Source organism: Nannospalax galili, unplaced genomic scaffold (genome assembly GCF_000622305.1).
Source record: "Nannospalax galili isolate Female #2095 unplaced genomic scaffold, S.galili_v1.0 scaffold77, whole genome shotgun sequence".
NCBI lineage: Eukaryota > Metazoa > Chordata > Mammalia > Rodentia > Spalacidae > Nannospalax > Nannospalax galili.
Window position 1 is genome coordinate 3,069,802 of NW_008341457.1, and position 21,360 is coordinate 3,091,161.

Sequence of the window (21,360 nt, forward strand, 5' to 3'; positions counted from 1 at the left end):
CTCTGTCTTTTGAGAGAGGTGTCACCAACACAAGGTTTACCCCTAAATGTTCTCTATTTGGGGGCCTTCAGGTCTGCACCCCAAGTCAACTGACAAACAGATGGTGAATACCAGAGAGTTCCAGAGCTCTGCATCTAAGGGATGCTGGTGGTGCATATGTGGGTCCCCCCTAGGTCTGGGAGACTGTGACACCCCCACTCCTGGGATGCAGAGTGTTGTCTTCCATTTCCTGGGTGGTCATCCCTGTGTGGCAGTCTCCATGTATCAAGGTGCCTATAGTGAACTCAGCCAGGGGCACTGAGAAGGAGGCGTCTGGGGGAGGCCTCCATGTTGGCAGCTGCCACTGCCTCCTTGGGGACAGGGGTACCCTCAGGCCCCGTCCTGGCCTTAAGGCAGGGAATGTTGGCACATGCTATCTAGGCCCCTGGAGTGGGGGGTGGCAGCTGGGGGCTCCTGCCAGGGGAGTGGGTTTGGAGGACAGGTTGGGGGACCAGGACCCTGGAAGGATCCAGTTTGCTGTGGCTTTTACTTGGGAAGGGTCTCAGTTCTTGAGGAGGGAACAAGGGCACAGAGGGGAGAGTGGGGGTAAGATGGGCAGGTGTCTGCCTCCCCCTTTCTTGGGGGGAGATCTGGGATCTGGTAAAAGAGGGTTCATTGTTTTTAAAATTCTTTTTTTCTAAAATACCCGGTTTTTGTTTGTATGATGTGCTTTTCCCTCGAGGTCCCCTGGGTGTCCTGAATTGAGGGGTCTGGGGATCCCTGGCCCCTGTGGGGTGGGGCCTGGTTTGGCTGGGGTGGGGATGGTCCCTCGGCCGCCGGGGCTGGGATGTGCGGTCCCCTGGGCTCAGGGCTGGGGACTCAGGCTTTGGAGAAGGTGGCAGTGGCTGTCGCAGTTCCTGTGGTGGCTCCAGGCTCCTCGGCCCAGCGGTTCATGCAGCGGCGCCGCGCATTCATGAAGAAGTTGCTGACCGTGTTGAGCTCCAGCCCCAGCTGCTGCGAGATGGTGGCCTGCATCTCCTTGGACGGACGCTTGTTCTCCTTGAAGATGGCAATGAGGGTGCGGCGCTGCAAGTCGGTGAACACCAGGCGCTGCTTCTTGGGCTGCAGAGCTCTCTCCTTCTGCTGTTCCTGCTCCTTACGCTTGCATGCTGTGGTGGGGCAGGACACCGGGATATGTGAAGGACATGGGAGGGGCATGTGGGGGGATATGGAAGGGGATGGGAGAGGGACATGGAGGGGCACAGAAGAGACATGTGAGGGACACAGAAGGACATGAAAGGGGACACAGGAGGGACATGGGAGGGACACAGGAGACATACATGGGGACATGAAAGGGACACAGGACATGGGAGGGAAATGTGGAGAACAGGGGAGGGACACATGGAGGGACACGGGAAGGACACAGGAGGGACACTGGGATGAAGGATAATGAGGAATTGAGGGGATGAGGGATGAGCAATGAAGGGATGGGGTGGAGGGATGAGGGATGAAGGATGGGGAATGAGGGATAGGGGATGAAGAGATGAGGATGAGAAATGAAGGATGAGGGCTGAAGGATGAGGGATGAGGGATGAGGGGTGGGGAATGAAGGGATATGGATGGGGGATGAAGAAGGGATGGGGATGAGGGATGAAAGATGGGGGATGAAGGGATAGGGATGGGGATGAAGGGATGGGGATGAAGGATGAAAGATGAAGGATGAGGGATGAGGGATGAGCAATGAAGGGATGGGGTGGAGGGATGAGGGATTAAGGATGAAGGATGAAGGGATGGGGTAAGGGATGGGGATGAGGGATGAAAGGATGAAGGGATGAGGGATGAAGGATGGGGAATGAGGGATAGGGGATGAAGAGATGGGGATGAGAAATGAAGGATGAGGGATGAAGGATGAGGGATGGGGGATGAGGGGCGGGGGACGAAGGGATATGGATGGGGGATAAAGAAGGGATGGGGATGAGGGATGAAAGATGAAGGATGATGGATGAAGGATGAGTGATGAAGGATGGGGGATGAAGGAATGGGGATGGGGAATGAAGGGATGGGGATGAGGGATGAAGGATGGGGGATGAAGGATGAGTGATGAGGGATGGGGGATGAAGAGATGGGGATGAGAGATGAAGGATGAAGGATGAAGGATGAGGGATGGGGGATGAAGGGATATGGATGGGGGATGAAGGATGAAGTATGGGGGATGAAGGGATGGGGATGAGGGATGAAAGATGGGGGATGAAGGATGAGTGATGAAGGATGGGGGATGAAGGAATGGGGATGGGGAATGAAGGGATGGGGATGAGGGATAAGGGATGGGAGATGGGGGATGAATGATAAGGTGACACATGGAGGAGGGGACCAAGATGGGGAAACAAAGCACAGGGGAGGGGGGGCAGGGTTGGGCAGGGTAGGGTTTGGGCAGAGTCAGGGGACAAGGAGTCAATCAGGGAACAGAGGGGTACCTGGTGTAAATATCAGAGACATGAAAGGAAAAAGAAAAGAAAAACTATAGAGACATGTTAATGTGAAGTGGACAGTTGGGCAGTCAGGGTAGCCACAAACAGAAGCTGCATGTGGGTGCTAGGATTAGAACCTTGGTATTCTGCAAGAACAACCAGTGTTCTTAACTGCTGAGCCATCTCTCCAGCCCTGGTTTTCAAGTTTTATGACTAAATAAGGTGGATTAATATTAGATATTATTAGACCTGTTAGAAGGGAAGGGAAAGGGGGGGCAGGGAAGGTGGGAGGGAGAGAAAGAGAGAGAGAGAGAGGGAGAGAGAGAGAGAGATCCTAGAAATGTATTCTATCTATGAAACAAAAACAGAGTGCTATTAAAGGCGACAAAGACAATGGGGACATTTTAAGAGCCTAGAGACTGGTATGTAGCTCAGTAAGTGCTGGCCTAGAATCCTCCAGTGAGGGCCTAGGGGTTTGGCTGGAGGTAGAAGCCTACAAGTTGGAGGAAGAAGATAGCAGTTTCGTTGTCTAGTCCAGATGCAATAAGAAATCAGAGACAGTTAGCTAATGACAGAAGGCCAGTGAGATGGCTCCTGAGGTCAAAACACTTGCCACCCAAGCCTGGAGTCATGAGTTTGATCTCTGGCACGTGTGTAAAGGTGGAAGGAGAGAACAGACTTCACAAAGTTGCCTTCTGACCTCCATATGTGCATCATAGCATGCTCATATACACACACACATCACAAACACAATAATTAATAATAAATAAATAAAAATTTAAAAGAAAAAAAATTTATCTGTGATGATTAAAATAATTGTCAAGTTGACAGAAGTTAGGCTCACCTGGGAGTTAGAATCACCAGCCTCTCAGTGTTTCTAAGAGGAATCATTTTGACTGTGGCAATTGAGGTGGGGAGAGCTGCCCATTGTGAGTGGCACCAATCCCTGGGATGGGACCCTGGACTGTGTAAGAATGGAGAAAGTGTAGGGCTGGAGAGATGGCTCAATGGTTAAGAGCACTGGCTGCTCTTCCAGAGGACCCAGGTTCAGTTCCCAGCACCTACATGGTAGCTAACCACCATTAGTAACTCCAGTTCCAGGGGATCCAACGCTCTCTTCTGGCCACTGCAGGCATTGCACACACATGGTGCACTTACGTACATGTAGGCAAAACACTCATACACATAAAATAAAAACAAAGGGCCAGGAATGGTGGTAGACACCTTTAATCCCAGCACTCAGGAGGCAGAGGCAAGTGGATCTCTGTGACAGCGAGTCCAGCCTGGTCCACATAGTGAGTTCCAGGCCAGCTGGGACTTCAGGGAAACTCTGACTCCAAAAAATAAAATAAAAAATATAAATTCCAGTATCGACCCTTCTCATCCATCCGCTGGACACTTCATTCATTCGTTAATTCACTCAATCACCCAACTACCAATTTATTCCCAATTCATTGGGCAGGGAGAGAAATGCAAATTTTTATAATACCCAAGGATTTATGTGAAGGGCTCTCTATGGATCCTGTTTTAATTTACCCAGAGAGGTGAGCACGGGCCTAGGAACATCCCGGATGCCAGGGGCAACCAGTTGATAGGTCCAGGCCTGGGATGTGAGGAAGAGCTTGGGGGGGGGGTCTCTAATGGAGACCCCCAGGCAAAGGCTGGGGGAGGGGGCAGGTGTCAAAGAGTCATGAAAAATGTCCTTTTTTGTGGATGGCAGTAGAAAGAGGCCACTCAACCCCCCTTCTCTATGTTCAATCTAATTACAGCTGTTCACAGCACATCGATCCTGCTCCAGGCTGAACTGCTGTTTACTGCGGGCCCCTTCTCCCATTGGCCCATCCCCCATGGCCCAAGAGATGGGGGTGTAAAGCCCCTGAGCAGCTGTCCCCAGAGCCACCATGGTCCCTGAGCCAACCCAGAGCCCCAGACTTGAGCCATTTCATTGTGGTAGAAACTAAGGCTCGGAGTCAGTGGAGCTGGGCAGGGGGAAGTAAGAGCAGGAGGCTCAGACCCACACTGGGCCAGTCTCTCTGCAGCCACTGGCTCTTCCACAGGGACGAGCACCATCTCTAACATCACTTTCCATCACTTCCACCTCAACACCTCCTCCTCCATCTCCTTCTCCTCCATCTCTTCCTCCTCCATATTATTCTCCATCTCCTCCTTCTTCACCACCTGCATCAGCTCTCCACTGTGGCCTGCAAGTGCGGTCTCCCTCAGTTCCACCATCCCATCCCCTTCACCATCCCCCATTTTCCTATCATGCAGCTACCCGTTGCCCACCTTCCCTGGCCTTCCCGTCTTCACACAGCCTCTCCTATGCTGCCCTCCCAAACCCCTCTCCTGCTTCCTTCTCCACTTGCACTATCCACCACTGATCCCCCCACTTCTTATCAGCCACATCAGGAGCCCCACCCTGGGTTGGAACCTCCTACATGGTCAGTGTGGGCTGATGCAGCCAGAGTCCTATCATCAAGTGTCCAGTATGCAGAGAACTGCTCCACACAGACCCTGGTCACCACTTCTGGGTGCTGTGACAGCTGGCTTTCTGGGGCTAGGTTAGTGTGTAGCTCTCTTTCCACCATGTGGGCATGTGGGTCCTAGGGAACGAACTGATTGGCAGCAAACACCACTATCCACTGGGCCATCTTGCCAGTCCCCACTTTTTTGTTTTTGTTTTTTGTCTTACAGGGTCTCCCTGTAGCTCTAGCTGGCCTGGAACTCACTATGTAGACCAGGCTGGTCTCAAACTCACAGAGATCTGCCTGCTTCTGCCACCAGAGCGCTGGGATTAAAGGCATGCAGTGTCATGCCCTGCCATTTTATTTTTAACGTGTGTTCTGGAGATGAAACTCAGGCAGGCAGACGCTGGGGGAGGGTTCTCCCTGTGTTATCCCGGTGCTGGGACCGAGGGGTGCACCCCACAGCCCCCCTCCCATCAGCCAGGCTACTTGATCTTTTGGGGGGGCCTGCCACCAGTTGAGCCCTATTGTCTTGCAGTTCCTGTTGCGTCCAGCAGAGGACAGCCGTCCGCACCCCAGCGAAAGGCGGGGTAGTCTACTGAGGGGGAACCAGTTGGGGGATACGCTCGACGTCAGGGTGAAGATCTTAATATTTGGACCCCTGTATTTGTACACAGGGCGCCTGCATCGCCCGCTTCTTGCTTTTCTAGAAAGTTAAGGGATCCGCAGATCATCCAACGCCAGGGTAGATGGCCAGAGTTTCCTGAGTGGGCCCCTCGGTGGCCTCCCTGGAAGAAGGGAGGGCACAACTACATCCTTCGCTTTGCTGGCGGTGGTAGCTTCCCTCTTGGGGGAGGGGTCTCTGAGCTGGGCTCTGGGTCTCAGCTGCAGAACCATGAGGCTCTCCCCACCTCAGAAGTCCTGTCCTCCCAGGAGACATACCACCTACACATCCCTCAAAGCCCAGCTGCAGCAGTCCCTTCCCTGGAAGTGCTTCCATCACTTCCTGCAAAACTTTATCTCCACCCTCTGAAAGGGGTGGGGCTGCAGATCAGTGGATAGAGTGCTTGTAGCTCAGTTGGTAGAGTGTAGCTCAATGGGTAGCATGCTTGTAACCGAGTAGGTAGAGTGAGTTCTGGGAGCTCAGTGGGTAGAGTGCTTGTGGTTCACTGGGCAGAGTGCTGGTGGCTGAGTGGGTAGAATGCTTGTAGCTCAGAGGGTAGAGTGCTTGTAGCTCTGTGGGCAGAGTGTCATGCTTACCTAGCATGCAGGGGGCCCTGGGTTCATCCCCAGCATCACATAAACCATGTGTAGTGGCACACACCTGTCACTGGAGCACTCAGGAGGTGGAGACAGGAGGGTCAGGATTTTAGGGTCATCCTTGGTTGCATAGTGAGTTCAAGGCCAGCTTGGGCTATGTGAGACCCTTTCTCAAGAAAGAAAAGGGGCGGGGCGGAAAGAAAGAAGAAATATGTCCAGTAAGCGGTGACAGTCGTCCCTCCTAGGCCGCTCCAATGCCCCTCAGACTCTCTGGGCCCTTCTTGTTGGCTCCCCTTTGGGCTGTCCCCCTCTTCTGTCCACCTGGATGGACAGTTGGGGTGTGCTGCAGCCTGACGGCTGGCTGACCCCTCCTTCTACCCACAGCCAGGAAACCTGCCCTCCCCACACTCCTTCCCCTGTAGACAATTCAGTACCAGCCAGGTCTCTGGCTGCTATGATGGTTGGTTTCCTTGGCAATAAGTCTTGCCTGGGGCACCAGCTGGGGGTGGGGTGGGGAGGAGGGTATCAGCCATGGGGACAGAAGGATGATGTCCCCCGATGAATCCTGGTGACTCAACCCAGCCTCATCGGCATGTCCAGGTGGGTGACCACACCAGGGTCACCTGTTCAAACAGATATTCTGTACCCAACACCTCTAGGATGACAGAAATGGGGTTCCCATAGGTGAAAGTTATTGAGGTCTTGTGAGAAGCAGACCTGGTGCCCCAGCAAGGCTCCTTGGACCCTTGTCTGTCCAGAATGGTCCCTGATCCATGCTCATTCAGGGGAGGGGGTGATCTGGGGGTGGAGACCTGGGGATGCACATGGGATGTTCCTACCCTGAGCACTCAGTCAAGGCTATCCCACTCATGTACTCCTCCTTGGGGGTAAGCTGAGTCACCCACAACAAGCTTTGATTTTATTTGGGGGGTGGGAGAAATACAATTTCTTATAGCCCAGGCTGGCCCCCAATTCACTATGTAGCCGAGGATGACCCTCAGTCTCAGGCTGGTTCCACACCTCTCTCTCTTTCCCTTTTGAGATAGACTCAAGCTGGGCCTGAAACTCTGGCAATCTGCCTGTTTCAGGCTCTGAGTGCTGAGATGACAACAGTGTGCCATCATGCCCCATTGAGCTTTGATGTTTAAAAAGTCATTTGCAGATAGGTGGGCAGGCAGTTAGAAAAAGAATTAGAAAAAGATGACAGGAAACGAAACAAGTACTGAGGAAAAGCAGAGAGAGGCCCAGTCAGAAAAGGTGGGCAGGCAATAAGCACACATTTCCATTGTTAGGAAATTAATCCACAGATAAAGGCTAAAGGCTTGATACTTGGGCCCAGAAGTGTGCTCTGAAGCCTGAGGGTGACCCCAGTTTCTGGGCCACCTAAGGGTGGGCAGGCAGGGACGCAGGTCAGTAGCAAAATGACCATGGAATAGAATACTAGTCAGCTGGCAAAAGAGAAGCAGCCAGTTCTAATTACTGTGAATCCCCCTGGGGGTATGATTACAGCTTTGACTCTATTTATGGGGTTTAGTTTCTCGGGTTTTTTTTTTTTTTTTTTTTGAGACAGGGTCTCCCTGTAGCTCTAGCTGGCCTGGAACTCCCTACGTAGACCAGGCTAGCGTTGATCTCACAGAGATTCCCCCTGCCTCTGCCTCCTAAGTGCTGGGGTTAAGGCGTACACCACCACGCAAAGCTTCCCTTCTCATGTATGCTTTTAAATATTTTTTCGTATTTATTATTTTTATTTATTTTTTATGTGTATGTGTGTATTGCCTGCATGTAGGTAAGTGCACCCATATCCTGCAATGCTTGAGGAGGACAGAAGAGGCTGTCGGATCCCCTGGAACTGGAGTTACAGATAGTTGTTAGCTGCCATGTACATGCTAGGATTCGAACCCGAGTCTTCTGCAAGAACAACCAGTGTTCTTAACCACTGAGACATCTCTCCAGCCCCTCATTTATGCTTTTAAAAGAGGAAAGGGAGAGAAAAGAAACTGGATGTGGTGACAGAGGCCTGTCCCCAGTTTAGGCTGATCTTGGCTACATAGTGAGTTTGAGGCCAGCCTGTGTTACAGGAGACCCTGTCTCAAAACACAAAAAAACAGTAATACAGAATTATTTTTAAAGATTTGCTAAGCTACAAGGTGAAGGGAGGGAAAAGGCAGCGGGGGCGGAGTCAGAGGCTTTTTTCAAGGATTGCATCAGACTCTGGGGCTCCCCACAGAGGCTTGAAGCTCAGAGGTTCCTGGTATCCCCTCATTCCCGATGTTGAGCAAATATGCCTCTGGAGTCTTGGATTTAGGGGTTCTCCACCTCTCAGCTCGACCTGGTGGGGAAACTGAGGAACAATGGCTGGAAACCTGTGAACCCGTGTCTCCTGGCCCAGTGTCTGGCATTGCACATCCAGGTCTCTGGACCTAAAGCTGGGGGGACCCTTTTCCAGTGCCCCAGTGCTAAAGTGTGGGATCAGATGCCTGTTGGCAGAGAGGGGCATCTGGGTGTAAATGGAGGTCCTGATTTTCCCCACAGCCAGTACACAGGACCTCAAACTGAGCAACCCCAGCAGCTAGCACTCCTGCACCCAGCATCCTTAAACCCCTGAAACCAGCACCCCAGCAACCCTGCACTCCAGCACTGCTGCACCCCAGGACCCCTGTACCCCCATAGTCACCAGCCTTCTTTCTATGGGACCTCAAAGGGGTCACAGCCATGCCAGGAACACTAGGGTTCCCCCAGATCCTGTACACGGGAGCCTCAGTGGTGGGTGTCCTAACCTATGTCCCCCACCTGTGTCCCACATCATGGGGACCCATGTCTCCAATGATGTCTTTGCAGCTCATAAACACGTCCCTTTGCTCTTGATCCTCTCTGTGAGCCCTCCCAACTGTCTCCTACTTGTACCCACCATTCATGACTCAAAGGAAAGAGGGTCCTAGTACCCCAGCCTCCTCCCTCATCCACACTTAATTTGACGTTGGGGAAACTGAGACCGCAGGTGTCTTAGAACTGCCTGAGGATCACGTAGCCCCGCCTACCCCCCCCCACAGGCCCATCCTCTCCCTCCCCCTCCAGTACTGACTGGGGTATTGATCATGGTCTATTTTTAATTAAAAACTTGATTCAAACCAGCTTGAGCTTCCCTGGTTAAACCAGGATGTTCTGCAGGCTAATACAAAGAGGCCGCAGGGGCCCAGCCTAGCTTCCTGCCAATACCAGACTTTCCTGACTCCTGGCTTTTGTTCCTTTGGGGCCCACCAGCTGCAAGTGCCCCCATCCACTCAAGGGGACCCAGAGAGTTATGAAGGCTGCCCCAGGAAACTGCATCTTGGGGACTTGCAGATGATGAACCCAGTGTGACCTTGACCACAGTTGCTAGGAAGAGTCCCCTCAGCCTTAGTAGAGCCAAGATAAGCTGGGAGGAGGTGGCCGCTGCTTGGAGTCTCTGTTTCAGCCTTCAGTGGTGATGGTTGGTAGGTAAACTACAGCCTGGGATGATGGCAGGAATTTCATACAAGAGGACTCTTTTTTTTTTTGGTCTTTTTGAGACAGGGTCTCCCTGTAGTCCCACCTGGCCTGGAATTCACTATGTAGACCAGGCTGGCCTTGAACTCAGAGTCCACCTGCCTCTGCAGGTGCTGGGACTAAAGGCATGAGTCACCATACCCATCCAGAAGAGGACTTTAAAACACCTATTTTGGGGGCTGGAGAGATGGCTCAGCAGTTAAGAACACTGGTTGTTCCTGCAGAAGACCTGGGTTTGAATCCCAGCACCCACATGGCAGCTAAAAACTGTCCGTAACTCCAGTCCCAGGGGACCCGAAAGCCTTTTCTGACCTCTGCGGGTACTGCACAACATAGGTGCACTTACCCACATGCAGGCAATACGCATATGCACATAAAATAAAAATAAATACATAAAATAAAAAGACATCTATTTTTTAATGTGTGTGTATCATGGTATGCTTGTATTGAAGCGCTCACAAGGTCACAGAACAACTTGCAAGAGTTGGTTCTCTCCATCTACCATGTGGGTCTCAGGAACTGAACTCAGTTTGCTAGGATAGACAGCAAGCCCCTTTACCACTGAGCCCTCTTGCCAGCCTCAGGGGGACGTAAAGATAAACGTCAGCTCCAGCCTCTCACCAAGCAGATGAGAAGTGGGGGTGATTTTTCCCATCTTTCAGGCTTCATTGTGGTCAGGGGAAGTGACTGTTGGGTCTTAATGTGAATTTGACTTCCAGTACCTGGATCAGACTCATGTTGGGGTATTGGATCAGGAAGGCACTGTTTGCCAGAGAAGGGAAGTCACAGGGATCCAGTTGTACCCTGGGTTGGAGTCTGCGCGCCCCCCCCCCCCCGCCCCGCCAGGGCTCTGAGCAGAGCCAGGTGGAGTAGAGAAGCATTAGTGCTCACTACACTTTCATAAGCAGGAGGGGCAGACACAGGCCTCAAAGCCACTGAGACGTGGAAATGCCTTGAGGTGACTTAAGAAGTGGAAGCCAGATGCCACCTGAGGGTCCCACTGGCCACTGGAATCTATAAAGTCATGTGTTTCCCTCCTGCCACCCAAAGCCCCCAACTGCTGACTGCTGACTGTTAGGGGCAAAGTTCAGGAGTAAAGCTGCTGCCTAGAGTCCCCCAGAGAGGGGCTGGGGGCATGGCTCAGGGGTGGAATGACAGCCTAGAACCCTCCAGTGAGGGGCTGGAGGCGTGGCTCACAGGTACACTGACAGCCTAGAATCCCAAAATCCTTATGTGGGCCTTCCACTGAGGCGGGGCGGGGGGCACGGACACACGGCCTTCTGGTGCTTTGTACCCTCTGTGGCCACCTGCGATGTTCCCTCTTTGGTTCATGGGTGTATGCACCTTCCACCCCCTGCCCATCTCCTATAGGCTCATGTGTCTTTTCCTCAGATGAGGAAACAAGCTGAGGCCAGGATCTTTGAGTAGGAACAGTCTGGAATAGAGCCCAGGTGAGGCCAGGTGTTGGAGCACCTGCGAGGGCTGCAGCCTTGTTTTCTTGTTTTGGGAAGGGGAGGTGTCTATTAGAGTCCGTGAGCTTTACACAGAAGACCCAGGGCTCTTTTTTTTTTTTTTTTTTTTTTTTTTTTTTTTTTTGAAACAAGGTTTCCCTGTAGCTCCAGCTAGAGCATACTATGTAGACCGGGTGGACCAGGCTGGACTTGAACTCATGGAGATCTGCCTGTCTCTGCCTCCTGAGAGTACTGGGGCTAAAGGCTGGTGCTACCACACTCAACTAAAATTCAGGCGTCCTTAAGAATAAGATCTGGCCCAGTGGTTAAGAGCACTGACTGCTCTTGCAAAGGACCCAGGTTTGATTCCCAGCACCCACATGGCAGCTAACAACTGTCCATAACTCCAGTTTCAGGGGATCCAACGTCCTCTTCTGACCTTCGTGGGCATTGCATGACATGGATGCACTTCCACACATGCAGGCAATACACTCATACACAGAAAATAAAATAAAAGATTAAGAGGTAGGACTGGGGCTCAGTGGCCAGATTGTTTGTAACTCAATGGGCAGAGCACTCGCCTAGCATGCAGGAAGTCCTGGGTTCATCCCCAGCACTTGGAGATGAAGGCAGGAGGACCAGGAATTCGGGGTCAGCTTCAGCTACAGCTACATACTGAGTTTGAGGCCAGCCTGAGCTTCAGGAGACCTGGTCTAATTAAAGGATCCCAGAGCCTCACAACTCGCTGGTTCTTGCAGTCCCCCTAAATCCTCAGTGGAAGAAGCAGAGAGGTGGGGAAGGTCTGAAGTGCTGGGGTCCCTCTGCTGCCACCTCCAGTTCTCCCTTTTCACCTCCAGCCTTGTTGGCCTCCCTGGAAACCACATCTGCGTCATTCGTGTGTCCCACATCAATTTTGCCCCCAAGTACCCTATGGACCCTTGCTTCCTCCCTGCCTCTGTTTCCCCTCATTCTCCTCCACCATCCCAGTGGAGGAGGGAGAGTGGGGACAGGTGTGTGTGTGTGTGTGTGTGTGTGTGTGTGTGTGTGTGTGTGTGTATGAGAGAGAGAGAGAGAGAGATTCCTCTTTCTGATGTTTTAGTACATATGTATATTTTTCTGATCAGTCCCCCCCCCCAAAAAAAGCCTTTTTTTCAATGTGGAGTTGCAATTTAAACAATATTTGAAGCCGGCTGAGGCTATCGACCTGGCCCTCGGTGATGAATTACAGACGGTAATTCGAATTCATCGACCGCCCCACCCGCCAGGAGCTGCCCCTCCCCCAGCTAGGTCCCCAAATTACAGTTAGTGATGACGATGGTCGCTGGGGGGGGGCTGAGGAGAGAGAGAGAGAGAGAGAGAGAGAGATCTGGGGCGTGAGGTGTGGGGGGAGAGCTGGAGTCTGAGCCTTAGATGGCTCCCTCCCCAATGCATATTTTACAACTGAGGAAACTGAGGCATGCTGATGACAAAAGATGATGGAGCTGGGACAGGACAAAGACACTAAGGAGGGAGGAGGCCCTGGGAGGACCAGGAGTGGGAGTCAGAATGCTACCTTCTCTCTCTCTCTCTCTCTCTCTCTCTCTCTCTCTCTCTCCTCTCTCTCCCTTTCTGTTTGGTCTCTTTCCCTCTCTCTCTCTTTTCTCCCTTTTTTCCCTCTCAGTCTTGCCATCTCTTCATCTTTCTCTCTCCCCCTCCTATGTACCCTTCACTCTTGGGCCCAGTGTCTCTGAGATACCCTGCAGTTGGGGACAGTGTGGTGTCAGCTGCACCCCATGAGGGTTTGACTGGCGTGGACAGTTTCCCTCCTGGGCTCAGGAGGAGACAAGAGAGTGATGGACAGGGAGTGCTGACACTCAGGGTGGGGAAGGGGGTGATGGTCTCAGGGTTTGGTGGCATTGGCGGGTGTGGAGGGGACTCACCTAGGCATCCATCACTCTCTAAGCACCACAGTTTGCCACCACTTAACTGCTTGCAATCTGTGCAGGGACCAGAACTAAAGGCCCTGGTAGGATCTAAAGACCCCAGGTGGACATAGGCAGCTGTAACTCACCAAGGGGACTGACCATGAGGCCACAGAGCTGGGGAAGGTGGGGTGTTTATCTGAGTACCCCAATACCCCATGCCCTGCACTCACCCCACCAGCTCTTGCTCCCTGTTGGCTTGGCCTCAGTTTCCCTACCCATGTGTGACACCTCAAAGGGGGCCAGCACAAGACTTGAGGGTTGGTGGCTGGTGCCAGTGTGGGTTAAGACCTGGAAACAGCCGGCTTCTCCGTGTACCTGGTCTCCTCTCTGCCTTTTCTATGGTGTCCCCCAAACACCCCATTGTGGTGACACATGGCTTATCCCAGACCTTGCCACCTTGGCCTATATAGTGAGACCTTGTCTCAAAAAAATGAATAAGTAAAAATAAATTTAAAAGTTAAAAAAGAATTAAAAAGACCCTCACAGCCATCTTAGACACTGAAGGTGACAGGTACGCAGTCAGTGGTGTGGATCTGGATTCTGGTACACTTCTATCGCACACAATGCCCTCTGGTTACATGCATAGGAGATGGGGCTGCTGTCCCAGCACCCACACAGCACCCACCCTGGTGACCCTCACAGAGACTCACAGAACAGATCTGAGCTTTGAGTGTCTGCTTAGCCCAGCAAAGGCCAGGGCTGTGTGGTGGACCTTCACATCCTTGCCCTGGTCCCCAGCAAGAGGGGCCCTTAAAATGAACCTGTTTGTTTCTTAACACCCTGGAGCATGCATCCATACTGGGGACGGTGTAACCCTGTACATCCCAACCATGTTTACTCCCCACCATCACCCAAAATGGGGAATCCTGACAAATGCCACTGAAAACTCTGAGGAAGGGGAAACTGAAGCCCTCCTCCTGTGTCAGCAGCAGGAGGCTGGGGTGTGGGATGCAGCCTATGACAAGGGCTCAGACACTAGTCACTAGTCTATGTCTCTCTCTGCCCTCCCCAGGGTCCCAACTTCTCCAGTCCTCCCATGTTTGGCAGCATGGCCTGGGGGTTACAGTAAATTCTGTGCACCTTGCTGGATCCCCAGTTGCCACCCCCACCAGCCTTTCTCTCTCTTTCTCTCTGTACAGAGGGATCGATGAGATTCTAGAAGGCTGCTATTGTCCCCAGTGCAGGGTACACAGCCCCCTCCCCACCACAGCTTCAGAAAATGTTGTGGCTAGACCTCTAGCTATATGTCACCCCCAAAATACACACACAAGATGTAGGGTTCTGGGTTCCCCCACTTTCTCACCAGGATGGGAAGGTACAGGTATAGACTGAGGAAAAGAGACAACTGGTCCCCAGGGAGCTGAGATTTGTGTGGTGCGACAGACACTCAAGGGAGCCAAGATGGGATTGAGACCCTGGGAGCTAACCCCAAGAGACAGGGGGGTGTCCCACTCAAAGTAGGAAAGACAGAAAAACTGGGGGGGGGGAGCCAGGCCCAGCGTCCCACAGGCCACCCCTCCCCCAACCTCGAATGACCTTTGCCAGTGGCTGAGGAAGGAGGGTTGGGGAGGGGATAGTGAATCGATCAGCGGCAGGGGTGAGCTGCTGAGCTGCAGAGAGAGAGCAAAGAGGGGCGGAGTGGTAGCCAGGCCCGGATCTGTGTCTGGGCGGCAGAAGGTGAGGTGAGGCAGGTCCCTCGGCAGCATGGATGGAGAGAAGGGGAGTGGCACCTCTGTTGGACGTGCATGTGGGACACAGGACCAGCAGCACCCTAGAGACATGTGCAACACACACGCGCGCGCGTGCACACACACACACAAACACACACACACACACACACACACACACACAGAGCACTTCAGTTTGGCGCTCTGTCTATCCATCCAAAAGACACCAGGACTCTATACCTTTGCAAAAGATCAAAGCAACGGAGTTGGGGGACAATGGTAGGATCCCCCATCTCCCTTCAGGCAATGGTGCAAAAGGATTGGACTTACAGACCTCAGACTGGCCTCCTCCAAGAGAGCCGCCCGGTTGCAGACTCTGGGGGAATGCTGAAGAGTGCCCCTCCAACCCTGAGTGAATATTGTCCCCCTCATTTGGGCATCTGATGGCCCTTGTTTCCTACCTGCCAGACGCAGCGCGGACATGCGCTGGAACTCCGGCTCCTGCAGCCATTTCCACATCCTTCTGAAAGTCTCCCTGCCCGACTTGAGCTTGCTCCAGGGTTTAGGGTTTCGAAGCAGGTCGGACAGCGTGCCCTGCGAGCGACACAGGATGCGCTGGGCGAAGATGGCTTGTGGGATGCTGTAACGCTTCAGCTCGGCAGTGATGCGCTGGGCCACCTCTTTGGTGTTGATTTCTTCAGCCGCGGCTCCAGGTCCGCTACCACCACCTCCACCGCTACCTCCACCGCCTCCGGGGCCACCAGCACCCGAATGAGGCCCGTGCGCCCCGGCCGCAGCCAGCCCGCCCAGCGGAGCCAGCAAGGGCGCCCCGCCACCTGCTCCGCCACCCCCGGCGCCGCCTCCTCCTCCAGGCAGCCCTCGGGCCAGCGCGTCCTCCGCGCGCCCCAGCAGCGCGGCGTGTGGCTCGAAGGCGGCGGGTGGCAGCAATTTGTCCCCGGCCAGGTGACCCGGAGCCCCGTAAGCAGCCAGCGGAGGCGGAGGAGGAGGTGGTGGTGGCTGTGGGGCGCTGTGCAGAGCCGGGGGCAGCGCGTTGGGCAGCGGGGACAGTGGGGATCCCATGGTGGACAGCTCCTTGCCGTAGGGACCGTACAGGTGACCCACCGACGCCAGCGCGGCCCTCTCGTCACGCATGAGTGTAAAACTGCCACTCACGCTGGCCGCCAGGCGCTGGGGAGGCGGTGGCGGTGGCCCGGTGGCCGGGTGTGCGTGCGGGTGGCCTCCGTGCGCCCCGGCCACCGCGTGCTGATGGAATTTGTCGGCCACGGCGGCCAGCGGTGGCAGGTGCTGTAAAGGGGTCAGGGTGGTATAGGTGCCACCCAGTCCCGGAGCCTCGCAGGGCATGCCCATGGCCGGGTGCAAGGGACCAGCCAGCTCCCCACGAAAGTCAGGGCCACCACCACCCCCGGCCCCTGCACCCCCTGCAGCCCCTGCACCCCCACTGCTACCGCCACCGCCGTCCAGCAGGCTGGCCATGCCGGACACCAGGCCCGGCCGCCCTGAGGCCACCAGACTACGGTGCTGGGCCGCAGAGCGTACGTGGCCGGGGCTCAGCAGCTCGCCAGGCTGTGCGTGTGTCACCCCATGCAGCCCCCCGAGACTGTCTAAGCTCAGCTCCATCCTGGGGCTCCCTCGCTGCACCCCTCAAGGTCTCCGCATGGTCCCCCGGGCACCTGGCTTGCTGCTCCGGGTGGTGGAGTGCTGGCCGGTTTGCACAGTGCACTGGCCGGGCCTCTGGCTGCTGCCGCGGCCACCAGGATGTGGCGGGGCGGCCGCCGGCGGCTCCCGGGCCCGGGTCTGACGTCAGCGCCCCCGCCCATCGCTCCGCCTGTCTGTGCTGAACCCCAGGCTGGCTCAGCGGTCCCCCAACCTGCTCTCCAGCAAACCTAGAGGGACAAGAAGTGGGGCGGCACACCCTAGCTGAAGCTGGGTGTGTGTGAGCAGTGAAGGGGGCTCATCTCTGCACCGGGGATGTTTTCCCCCCCGTGGTTCCTACCTGGCACACCCTGAGTCCCTGACCTGTGGACATATGTAACCCCATTCTTTGATTTAACAATCCTCCTCCCAAGAAAGATAAGGCTGTTTTGCAAGCTAACCTTCCTCAGATGTTCACAGGGGGAGTTGGAAACCTTTTTGGAGGGTGAAGCTGAGAGTGGGAAAGTTCCCCAAGGCTGGTACACAGTCCACATTAGAGCAGTCTCAAGGTCTGCTCTCTGAGCCCAGTGTGGTGTCCCATACCCTTAGTAGGAAAGCTAGGGAGACAGTCAGGTGGCTCTTGACTTAATGAGTTCAGGGCCAGCCTGGGTTACAGGGAGACCCTGTCTCCAAAAAAAAAAAAAACAAAAACAAAAAAAATCTGCTCCTTGGATAACTAGACATCTGAGCCTTAGCTTCCCCGATTGTGCAATAGAAGTGCCCAGCCTGGATGGGGGGGGCTGCCAAAAAGCCTCTTAACTCCAGGGTGTTTGGATGAGGGGGGCTTCTCAGGGAGGCATGGAAAGTGCAGGTATGTGGAAATGGGAGTATCTCATAGCCACAAGCCCCCCCATCAGGGACAGATCCCTCTACACAGGCAGAGCAAAGAGTCCCGGAGTGGTCAAGCAGAACCCAAGAGGGTTCTTGCATCTCAGAGTTGGAGGTCAGGAAAGGAACCCCAAGTCAGCCCCAGCTTCCCATCCTCCATCCTCTTTCCTCCTCTGCCTACTGTCTAGCACTGGAAATGGGAGCATTTTGGGGGGGTGTCTTCTGAAGCCTGAATTACCCCATTTTGGTGGAGGCTCCCCAGGGCTGGAAGGTGACAGCCCAGTACCCCCCACTGTAGCCTTGGGGAGAAAGAAAAAAAGAAAGAAAGAAAGAAAGATAGATGCAGTCTGGTATCTCTATACAGTTACACAGCGGAGGGGAGACAGGCACATTATGGCCACCCACCAAAGAATATCCTTTCTGTGCCTCAGTTTCCCCTTCTTGCCTGCCCCAGTGGTGGACAAAGGTGGGTAAATAGCTATAGAAAAAGGGGCTTTTTCTCAGTGTTACCAGGTGCGTGTTTGTGGGGGAAGATCTGACCCAGGGGTTCCTGTCCAAGCTCTGAAGGTGAAACAGGGCTACTGTTAGGAATCTGCATTTATTAAGTTCTAATTGTTTACCAGGCAGCCCCTCTTTACCCAGCCCCAGAGAGGAAAATTCCACCTATTCTGTTTGTTTCTTTGTTTTGAGACAGGGTCTCCATGTAGCCCAGGCTGGCCTTGATCTCACAGAGATCTGCCTGCCTCTGCCTCCCCTGTGCTCTGGTGACAGGTGACAGGTTGGTTTTCCTACCACACCCGACCTTCCCATCATTTCCTACGTTGGTCCCTGGGTAAGGATGTGGCAGCTGTAAAACTGACCCCTTTTCTTTCCTATATTTTTATCTAACTGCCTCCCCCCAAAGGATAAGGCCTTGGGGTTTTCTAATTCAGGGTACATGGACAATTTGGGGGTACACCCATCTTCCAGAGGAGCAGAGGGGTCTGTTAGACCACTTGAGTTTCCTCCCCAGCCCCTTTCAGAACCAGAGTGTGGCAAGGACATAGGGGAAGTGACTGTGGTCCCCAATTCTAACCTGTAACAATCACAGATAATTAAAAATAATCATGGGGTGTGGAAATCAATCCTTCCTTAAAGGAGAGCATCCAGGGCATCCAAGGAAGCCAGCGGGGGCAGCAGGAGGCATGATTGGGGGTGTTTATAGGTGGAAAAAACAAAGATTCCGAGTAAGTTGTTCCAAATAACAGCTCCCAGAGAGGGGATTAAAAAGATGCAGCCCCAGTATTTCCTCCCTCGATTTTTTTTTTTAAAGTAATGACCAAGGCAGTTTTTTTCACCCTCTCTGATGAGCAAAGAATCAATTTTGAAGAAAAAAGGTGGTGTGGATTTAACATGAAGGTGACTCTCTCAAGACGCGGTCAATTGACCACAGATACTTCTTCAAGCCGCCTACACTTGATAGGGGGCCACTCGGACCCACACTTTTCTTAGGCGTGGGCAGCCCCAAGCTGAATAGACTTGGATTCCTCTGGGCTTGCTCTGCAGGGTCTGTGGTCCAATTAAAAGATGAGGAAAAAAAAAGGGATTCCCTCAGAGAAGGACTATGTCCCCCCGCTTGGAGCCCCAGAGCTGGCACCCCCCCACCCCGACACACACAACGGCCTTTTAGTAATTAGTAAAATAGAATTGAGCGGGGCCACGGGGCAGGCGGGTGGCTGGGCCCTGATCGATCTTGGGTTATTACGCAAATTGAGGGTGGAGGAGGGGTGGGCTAGAAGGGGGACTGGGCACCCCCTCTTTACTGCCCCCTGTGGGAACCTTAGGGAGCTCTCTCAGGGCCTCTATATTCCCTTTGGGAAAATTAGAGTTCGAGTCTGGAAGCCCCACAAGGCCTTCTGGGTACCCCGTATGTGCTTCGAGCCTAATGTTCACCGGCTCTGTGCCCTTTCCACGTTTGGGAGAAACTGGGGCTCAGTTAACATCTGAGGGCTCTGAGAATTGGATCAGCCAAGGGGATGAGGGATGGGAGTTTAGGCGCTGGTTTCTGTAATTCCTGGACTTGAGGCTGAGCAGCCCCTCCCTTCGACCCCCAGGAGCCCCCCCACATAAAAGCTGAAGTCCCCCATCTCTGGTCACTACTTTCTTGGGCTGCTCTAACTCGCCTGTTCTCAGCTCTCTGATTTCAGTTAAAAATTGAGGTGAGGACTTTAGACACCCAAAGTTGTCCCATTTGGGAGCCGGGCTCCTCCAGCCTCCTCCCCAGTCTGCCGCAGATCCCCCTCTGACAGCTTTTCTCCTCCACCAAAATAAAGGTCTCCAGCCGCTCTGCACCGGTCTCACCACTCCTTATAGGAAGGTATTCATACAGGTCTCAGGTAACTATCCCTTCAGCCCAGCAAGTCCTCGTGTCAGCCTCCCCCAAACCTGCGGACACCAGGATCCCGACAAGCCCTAAGCGCCGGACCTCTTCGTACGGACCGGGATGGGAACCTGGGTTGCAAGGAGGTAGGAGTGGAGCGGAGAGGTTCTGCCTAGTCAGGGTGTCCCCATTTTGGAGAGAGCGCGGAGCCCTAGCGTTCTCTGTAGCATTTGGAGTTATAGGGGGTCCTGAGCATGGTGCACTGGGGGCTCATTCAGGGTGCACCAGACACCCACCCTGAGATCCCTGCACGGGGATGGGGCGCTGGGGCCTGTGGTTGCTCCCCAGGGCTGATCGGCGACAGCTGCTTCGGATCGATCCCCGGCGGCCCCGCGTCTCCATCGGATCCACAACGCTCCGGCTACGCTGAGCAAACACCTGGCTGTGGGGAGCCGGGACGCCGGGGGGCTGCGGCGTCAGGCGTCACCCCGAGCGGCGGGGTGCAATCTAGAGAGATCCTCACCCCCAATCCCATTCAATTTAGCAACTGCCGGGGACCCAGTTTCCGTACACAGAAAGTGGGGATGGCACTGCGGGATTCCCTCGGGTGAGGGAGGAGGAAGTGTCTGAGGTCTCCGAACGTCCTCTGAGCGGCCCGCAGTCTCTGTTTCCTCTTCTCTTCCCCCTCATTCCTCATCTTCCCTATCCTTCCCCCCCCACTCCGTTTTCGGGGTCTCACATAGCCCAGGCTAGCCCCAAATTCCCTATGTACCGAAGCTGACCCTGACCTCCTTGTCCTCTTCCTCCCTGGGGTGTGCTGACACCCCCCTCTATTTCTCTTCCAGGCTGTTATGAAGTGCTGGGGACCTGACTGTAGACCCCGCCCCCTCCATCCTCCCCCCCGCCCCCCACCCCCGTGAAGGAGAAACTAAGACTAGGAGGACTCACGCCCGGCTGAGGCATTCCAGAGTGTGGCCGGGTGCTGGCTACAGGCAGGGGGCTGCAGGCGGTGGATGTCCCCGGAGCAACGAATCCCGCGTGGGGCGCTGCTTTCCCGAGGGTGGCCCTAGCTAGGTGCTTTGCGGTGATCCCGGGGGGGGGGCGTGACCAGTGGATCCCGTAGGATCTGCGAGGCTCAATAATGCAAAAGTGTTTTTTCCACTCTGTGACCTTCGTGGACGGCCCCGCGATCCCGAAACCTGTGCCAGGGGCTCAGTGGGGTTTGCAGCCTGGCCACTCTGGGTCACCTCTACAATCTACTTTGGGGGTCCCTGCGGAGCCTGAGCTCTCTGGGATGGACACCCGAAGTGCGTCATGTGGCCGGAGAGGCCGGGGAGGTGTCCTAATGAAAATCTCGGCCCAAAGGCCAGCGGGAGGTGCAGCTTCATCAACGCAGTATTTATCAGGACACACCCAGCCGTTTCCGCCGGGCCGCATCCGGCCACACACACCGGTTCAAACCACCTAGCCTAATTCTCTAGGTCTGTCACCACTTTGGGATTTGTGATGAAGGGGTTCAAGCCCCCCCCTCGGGGGGGGAGCTTCATGCTGGACCACCCACTGGATCTGACAAAACTTGTCTGTGCAGGGCCTCTCTCTCTCTCTCTCTCTCTCTCTCTCTCTCTCTCTCTCTCACTGGGGAGGGACTAGCAGGAAAACCTTGGAGTTGGGGGTCCTGGAG

At 54.4% G+C, this 21,360-nt stretch overlaps 1 protein-coding gene across 1 annotated transcript; it reads right to left on the bottom strand.

Annotated features, from left to right (window-relative positions):
* Positions 1–858: 858 nt before the first annotated feature.
* On the bottom strand, positions 859–16,425 carry Onecut3 (one cut homeobox 3). Its single transcript, XM_008837138.1, has 2 exons — positions 15,241–16,425; positions 859–1,148 (listed from the first exon to the last, which is right to left on the bottom strand). The coding sequence occupies exons 1-2, from the start codon at positions 16,415–16,417 to the stop codon at positions 859–861; spliced, it is 1,467 nt and encodes a 488-aa protein (XP_008835360.1). The 5' UTR covers positions 16,418–16,425.
* Positions 16,426–21,360: the final 4,935 nt, after the last annotated feature.

Coding starts and splice junctions, on each gene's coding strand:
- Onecut3 (XM_008837138.1), bottom strand. CDS start 16,417: ATGGAGCTGAGCTTAGACAGTCTCGGGGGGCTGCATGGGGTGACACAC. Junction 1,149..15,240: donor GTCCGCGCTGCGTCTGGCAG/GTAGGAAACAAG, acceptor GCCCCACCACAG/CATGCAAGCGTAAGGAGCAG.